The sequence below is a fragment of the Eurypyga helias genome, unplaced genomic scaffold, assembly GCF_000690775.1.
Source record: "Eurypyga helias isolate BGI_N326 unplaced genomic scaffold, ASM69077v1 scaffold27792, whole genome shotgun sequence".
Lineage (NCBI taxonomy): Eukaryota > Metazoa > Chordata > Aves > Eurypygiformes > Eurypygidae > Eurypyga > Eurypyga helias.
Genome location: NW_010234501.1, coordinates 1 through 8264, shown reverse-complemented (window position 1 = coordinate 8264; position 8264 = coordinate 1). Strand labels below are relative to the sequence as shown.

Sequence of the window (8264 nt, the reverse complement as noted above, 5' to 3'; positions counted from 1 at the left end):
ACTGTCCGAAAGCAGCACAAGAGCTGTACTTGAACCTATATGGCTGCATGAAAAAGCTTTTCCTAAGATTTATCAACAGCTTGGATACTAGGGTGTTACTTTCCTATGAGCTCAAGAGTATTGTAGAAGTCTTTGTACCAGATGAATTTTAGAAATTTAAGACACACTAACTTCGAGAAGTCTAGTATCACAGAATCAAAACGTAGTTATCAGGCTAGATTTAGGGGTTTAGGATAATCAAGAGCTTCAAATACATAGTTCAGGAAGTTCTTTTTGTTGTTCAGTATCTCAACTACAAACAGCTGTCTGAATATGGATGCACACTGAAAGCCCAGCATCAAAAATTACACACCCTTCACAGCTAGTTAAGTAATTTTAACATACATTCTGCAAAGAAAAGAATTAATCTATCCTTCTTCCAAATTTGCTTAACTGTATTTGTATTTCCAACAAATCAAAAGCTATGCAAAGAATGATTCTGCAAATTATTCTCAAGGCAAGAGAAAAGAAGTGCAAGTGAAACCATTTAATCTTTGACTTGTTTTATTTTCTCAATAACAGCTAACACAGAGTTAACAATGCTGAACACACCGTTCATCATGCAAGGAGTTCATTTAATTTTAATCCTTTTCAAACTACTGCTACTCAGAAACAGTATGGGATTTTTGTATTTGCAGGGCAGAGCGTTTATTAACTCAAGGCTTGTCTCAAGTGTGGCATGATCAGAATGTTCTGAACAGCTGGTTAGGAAGATAGCCAAGATGCAAGAAAGATGTCTGAGCCTCCTTTTCAAGGGCAGCCAACTCTTGTACTGTAGGTGCCAGAATATCCACGTGGCCTTTATACAGTCCACCTGCCAAAAGAGACAATCTAAATGATGTGTTCAAAGCCACTTTTCAGCAGAACTAGTAACGCTCAACCACAACAATTCAGAAAGTTAAAGTAACTTCATTAACTTGTTAAATAAAGCACAAAACAAAAACACAGGCACGCACACACTTCTGTCACCTGCAACCCACAGACTGCATGTACTAAATGCAGGAGACAGCAAAGAGCTAGCAGGGTTTTTTTAATCTATCATTCTGTAGTTACACAGCAGACAACCAAGAAACTGAGCATTGCATAGCAAGGTCACTCAAGAGCAGTTTACTCCTTACCACCCAGAGCTCTTTTTTGTCCATATGTAACTTTCCCATCAAAATCATCTACTGGTACTTTTATGTCTGGTTCAACTTGGGCAATAGTGCAGTTTAAGTGTTCTTCAATCTCCCCCAGCAGCTAAAAAAACCAAAACAAACAAGTCTTAAAGTACTTTCACAGTCCAAGAGTTCAGTCAGACTAGCGCTCTGAACGGTCATATTCAAGTAGTTTCAACAGGATCTCTACACAGAAAACAACTGGGTCACAGACATCAAAGACTAACAGATATTTTTCTCAAAGGGACTACACAACTTCATTTCCAATCTCAGTATGTTTTTAACCCTGCCTAGAAACCTTTATTTTCCACACTACCCTACTTAAGTGAGTGGAGCTACTTTTCATAATAAGAGCTCACAGTCCAAGCTTATTTTACCACAAACAATGTATCATTCACCTTTCTTTACTGCAGAAAAGAGGAGCACTGTGAATTCTACAACCACTCAGAATATAAATCCCAATGAAAACGTACTTAAGTGAGACACTATTTCAGGTTATAGGAACAACAATGAAGTTACAGTTTTGCCACAAACCATCTAATCAAAAACGTGTAACTAACATCCTGTAGCTCTTAACAGCATTTGATTAGGTAGACTATAGAGAAGCTGAAAACAACACTCCAACAGAATCAACTGTGAATATTAAAATAAGCTTTTATAATTAAAGAAAATAACTTGCAAAGTTCTCATTTCTTCTTCAAATGGAATCAAAGGTTATAAACATCCCAAAGCTAGCACTGTACTTCAACTACAGAGGCACAGGCTTTTAAAGGAATTAAAGTTTCTGGTTAAGCAAAACGTTTACCTGCATCTCATTGTACCATATGGTACAGCCTCCTTCTTCCTTCAGTCTAGTGTTGTAACACCCTTTTCCACGACTACTGCACACATGATACCAAACCTAGAAATAAAGGAAAACAACGTCTAAACTTTGTGAAATAGCCTAGGACATTCATTTTGATTAATTATAGCATGAAAAAGAATTCAGATATCTATTTAAATTCCCTTTCAGTTAAGCAAGAACAAACAAGCCGTTTTGCAAAGCAGGATATTAAAGTCAGACATCAGCTGTGGGTAGAACGTCAGTAAATAACATCTGTTTGATTTTGCTTTGGAGTATAATTACCTTTTCTTTCTCTTTTGCCACAAGGGAGATTGCCAAACCCATCCTGAAGTATTAGAGGAAAAGAGAGAAAAATGTATTTCAGTAACTATGCCAACTTAATGAAACAACAAGAAAAAAAACCCCAAGAAAATGTGGTGACGACTCTGAACAGACATACCTCTCAGCTCTGCCAACTCTCCCAATTCGATGAACATAGTTCTGCTTTTCATCAGGGAGTGTCACGTTAATAACTGTGTAAGATACATACAATCCACAGAGAAAACAAGGTATTTTAAAATGTATGAGCTAAGGTCTCAGACCTGGCACCTAAAATGAATATGATTTTGATGGCTGCATACCTGGTCCTTAATCCATTTACATACTTTGTGTTGTATTACAGCAGTTACAGGTGTCACTACCTGCAATACCTACACTTAAGGCTTCCACTCTAAACGGCTTTCTCCATGATTACTTTTTGACAAGAAGGAAAAAACAAAGATTCCCCAACAATGCAGCTGATCATCAGGTATTTGAGAAGGTACGGCAAACAATCAATGAGTTGCCTCAACCTTTAACATCTACAACTTCTTAAAATGAAACGAAGCTGTATACCTGTTTTAAACAGTTGACAGGACTGTAAATCTACTGAAGCCGCGTGCAATTCAATAGCTTAGTTTAAGAGTTGTATCTTACCATACGGAACACCATGGATATCAATTCCTCTAGCAGCAACATCTGTGCAGATCAAGAAACGGACATCTCCTCTCTGCAAAAACACAGTTGTAAAGAAATGTTGTGCTAAATAAACCAAACGAAACCCCAGGCAATGAAACAGTAGTCCTTCACATTTACTTCATCTTCAAGTGGCTTTGTACACTGAGGAACATTTCAAATAAAGCTCTTCCACAGTGCAACACTGCTTTTTAAATATGCATAGCTTGGTCAATTTACATCTTTTTTTTTTGTTCCCCAACAGCATAAGGCAAGTATAAATTGATGAATGGCTCAATCAAAACCAAGCAGCCCAATATTTAAATATCTTCATCTTTTCCATATTTAATACTTTGAAAAACAATGTAATCTGTAACAGAGCCTAAATCTTGGTTTGATTTAAAAGTAAGCCCACTATCCTCTCAATAACAACTCTCAAAGGTCACACTGACTGACAGTACGGATTTTCAGCTACAGAAATTGTGCCTCAGTTTTAGGCAGTGGGTCACAGAGCATTTGAATGGAACTTAATTTAAATGGAGAACTAGCAGTACGTATTAACACATGATTTCAGATACTGGGAAGTGAGGGAAAACTCTTTAAGAATCACCTTAAATCTTTCCAGGTTTTGCTTTCTTTCTTGAGGTTTTCTGTCACCATGCAGACAGACACATGAGAACTGATGTCCCTTCCTATCAGGGCCTGAAAGAGTTGCTATGCATTAGCAATGCTATATGTAAGTTATAACACAATACCATACAGAACTGGAAAAAAAACCCACATTTTTTTGGCAAAAGTCTTAACCCAGGGAAATTTCGCTTTATTTACCACCAGTTAACATAAACTTCTAATTGCTGATAGAGGCATTGGGGGAAAACCAGTACAGTTAAACAAACACCTTATCCTCCCCCCTCCCCAGATGAGTTCTGTGCAGGTATGTCTCTCCACTCCTTTCTGGTGTAAACTTCCCTTGCTTCTCCAACATGTGTCTTCACCTTTGGCCTCACATCCCCTTTCAGCATCCCTTTACAGAAATTGTGCCTCAGTTTTAGGCAGTGGGTCACAGAGCATTTGAATGGAACTTAATTTAAATGGAGAACTAGCAGTACATATTAACACATGATTTCAGATACTGGGAAGTGAGGGAAAACTCTTTAAGAATCACCTTAAATCTTTCCAGGTTTTGCTTTCTTTCTTGAGGTTTTCTGTCACCATGCAGACAGACACATGAGAACTGATGTCCCTTCCTATCAGGGCCTGAAAGAGTTGCTATGCATTAGCAATGCTATATGTAAGTTATAACACAATACCATACAGAACTGGAAAAAAACCCACATTTTGTTGGCAAAAGTCTTAACCCAGGGAAATTTCGCTTTATTTACCACCAGTTAACATAAACTTCTAATTGCTGATAGAGGCATTGGGGGAAAACCAGTACAGTTAAACAAACACCTTATCCTCCCCCCTCCCCAGATGAGTTCTGTGCAGGTATGTCTCTCCACTCCTTTCTGGTGTAAAGTTCCCTTGCTTCTCCAAACATGTGTCTTCACCTTTGGCCTCACATCCCCTTTCAGCATCCCTTTAGCCTCACACATCCCCTTTCAGCATCCCTATGTTTTCTCTCACATTTCTCCTTCTGTGTCTCCTCATGCACGTACTTTTGTACACATTCGTTTCTTCCCACGTCTCCTGCTTGTATCTTAGAACCATAGAATGGTTTGGGTTGGAAGGGACCTTAAAGATCGTCTAGTTCCAACCCCCCTGCCATGCTTCTAGCAACTACCGCTTGTTCTTACTATGTGGTTCATCAGAGGCACCATACACTCTTCTCACTGGCTACAGTTTTGGTGCGCAATGGGTTGTTTCCACCCATTTCAGAGCTGTCTGGAAGAGGCACAGGGCAGTTCACTGCCTCCTCCCACAAAGGGCACCCTTGCGGTTCTCCCTGCTACCAAAACCTGACACATGCCCAGTCAGCACGTCATAAACTTAAGTACAATTTTATTTGTGTGGTGTCGGAGTATTGGTGATCTGTCATACAATTTTAGCTTTGAAATTAACAGGCAAGTGAGCAGAAGAGGGATTTTGTGAAAAATACTACCTCCACCCTGTTGGATGAAGTACTGCTCCATATTATCACAATCTATTTTAGTCCTGCAGAAGATAATGGCTTGGTCCATCTTGTGTTCCTTGATTGCCCGAACGGTGTATTCTCCTTTCAGAATTTTAATAGCTTCAGACCACATTTCTAAGTAAAAGTAAAGAAGTTATTTCACTCATTTTTTTAAAAAAATATGAAGAACCATTAAACAGCATACATTTAAAGTTTTCTCTAGCCTTTCACTAGACAGGTAAGCTCTTATTAGCAGAATAAGTAAGCTAGACCTTCAGTTTTTTCTTCTCCCCCCCATGCTCCCCTGGCTCCAAGGTAACGTAAGACAAGGAGCTCCATGCTACTTGTACGCACACCAAGAAACACTTGTTGCTTACATACCTGCAAAACATATATTCAAGTATTTTCCTCTCCCCCCCTAATTACAGAAAACACATTTCTCTTCACAACTACAAAAATGCAGAGGTAAAAATTTCAAGAAACATGACTCAAGGCCAATATCTACTATAATTCTTCATAACATTTACAAAGTATTATTTCACAGGCTATTACTTAACTAGTGTTGCTGATTACCTGGAGTGTTAGCACCAGGTCGTGTATTGTCTTTTGCATGTACTTCATCAGTCTAGGAAAAAAGCAACCAAATAAAACCCCAAATCATTAGTCCATACTTCACAGAGAAAATACTTAACTCCATTAATTTGTATTTAATTTCTTGCTAATTATATTTTAAAAGTAATCTTCGCATTCTATTCTCCCACCAGACAAGCTAATCTACCTTTAAGTAAAGGAAAGTCTTGAATGTAAGCACACTGAAAAAAAAAAAGGACAACAAAAAATTGTTTATGTAGACACTGGATAGAAACCCCCTTTGAACAAAGTGATGAATTTGACAAAAAAATCCCAACACCACCACCAAACCCGAAAACAATGTACTATGAACATGGCGAAATCATATACACGCAGTCCTTCCCTACCTAGGCCGAATCACATAAAAACCTAAAACCCAAAAGAAATAAATTCATGCTGAGACTTAATGAAAAGGCTGTAACAGACCTAACAAAGGGAGGTTCTAGAGACAATAAGGAGTAAAGACAACCTCAAGATTGTAACTGCGTAAGAGTTGCTGTGAATGGAATACAGTCCCAGGTTGTTCAGAATGTGAAAACTAAAGAATTCAACAGCAACCACCACCACCTTCTCACGTGAGTAGGTGTCAGGTTAACGCAGAATTTAAACTAGGGTCTCAAATGTAGTCTGAGATGAAATTCATTCCTCTAAAGATTTCTTGTCTCACATAGGTTAGAGACAAAACTACTTTACAGAATGGTGTCTGTTGGAAGGTTTACTTAAGACTCACAGAATGGTTTGGGTTGGCAGGGACCTTAACGATCATCTAGTTCCAACCCCCCTGCCATGGGCAGGGACACCTTCCACTAGACCAGGTTGCTCAAAGCCTCATCCAGCCTGGCCTTGAACACTTCCAGGGATGGGGCATCCACAGCTTCTCTGGGCAACCTGTTCCAGTGCCTCACCACCCTCCCCGTGAAGAATTTCGTCCTGATATCTAATCTAAATCTCCCTGATTTCAATTTAAACCCTTTACCCCTTGTCCTGCCACTACAGGCCCTTGTAAAAAGACCCCCCCAGCTTCCTTGTAGCCCCTTCCGGTACTGGAAGGTGCAATAAGGCGACCCTGGAGCCTTCTCTTCTCCAGGCTGAACAAGCCCAATTCTCTCAGCCTTTCTTCATAGGAGAGGTGCTCCAGCCCTCTCATCATACTTCCTCCTCATCAGAAAAGACAGGTACTAACTACAGCTTGGCCACAGATCATTAGCTGTGAAATGAACAAAAAAGCAGTGCAGTGCCATTATTCTCTAGTACAAATCAGAATGTTGATCTATCAAGATCTTCCTCAATCATATCTGTAAGACCGAGATGTTCAGAAACAGCATTACAACATCACCAATATGATGCAGACTACCAGGGAAAAAACCATTTCAGATACACTACACACTAGGCTCTACCAATAGCTGGCAAAGTTCTACAACTCTAGGCTCCAATTCTGATAGTTAAGTAAGCAATCATGACTAAATAATCTTAAGTTTTCCCGTACAGAGTACTTACTCTGATATGATTCTTGCCAAGCCTTTCCCAGAGTTTGTCAGCTTTTGGGTTTACAGGCACAACTACATGGTGTACAGTTTCAGGGACAGAATCTTCTCCTTTCAAATCAACCCAGGTGGGAAAATGCATGATCTTTTCAGACAGTTTTTTTACATCAAAAGAGTGTAGTGTTGCAGAGCACACAATCACCTGAGGAGAAAAAAAAAAAAGCCATATGGATACCACCGAAGATCAGATTCTCCTAGCAGAAAATGTCAGAATAGAACTGGAAGAATGTTATGTAGTTGAACAGCACAATGTAACGAAACAGACGGAATCCCTGACTGGCTTTCCTCCCCACAGGAACTACCTAGCTGACCAGATTCATGACACGAAATAAGTTACTTAACTGTTCTCTTATAAAAAGCCAATCTTCTAAGAGGAAGAAAGCAGAACTACTGAGGGCTGATCAATCAAGATTATTAGAGCATTAGAAGTCATAATGAATGTAGTCATTCATTTTTCAGATACACTTATATCTAAACCCAAATACAGCTAAACTCTGGGCTTCAAGATCTAGGATACTAAAACCACATATTCACAGGCAAATACTGAACACAATGAACAAGTGTTAGTTTTGGACAAGTGGTATAGCAAACTCTACATCAAAGAAACATGCTCCATGCCACATCATAGTCAACAACTGAAAGCAGTATGTACCACACAAAAAAACCCAAACAAAATCCCCAAACCACCACCAAAAACCCAAAACCACGAACAAATTTTATACCTGAAGTCTCTTTCCATCTGAAGTTATCTGAGGAATTTGACTGTGGATCCTGTTTATGAAATCTGAATAACCCTGAAGGAGAAGGCCATCCTACGTGGGAATAAAATGAAAAATAAAGCTGCACTTCTTATTTCTCAGTCTATACACCTGAGTTAAATAAGGAATACACTTGTAGTCTCCGAAGTCTCTCTTAACTAGCTGGACAGATCAATGCCTGGCTGGGATATTATTACTACGGGGGGG

At 39.2% G+C, this 8264-nt stretch overlaps 1 protein-coding gene across 1 annotated transcript; it reads right to left on the bottom strand.

Annotated features, from left to right (window-relative positions):
- Positions 1-529: 529 nt before the first annotated feature.
- LOC104505750 (ATP-dependent RNA helicase DDX1-like) lies at positions 530-8111 on the bottom strand (the record flags this gene model as incomplete). The annotated part of the gene is made up of 11 exons (XM_010146443.1): positions 530-853; positions 1158-1278; positions 2002-2097; positions 2323-2365; positions 2480-2552; positions 2995-3067; positions 4178-4269; positions 5114-5260; positions 5699-5750; positions 7253-7441; positions 8022-8111. Coding segments are annotated over 11 exons (1107 nt in total), but the record flags the coding sequence as incomplete, so codon positions are not given.
- Positions 8112-8264: the final 153 nt, after the last annotated feature.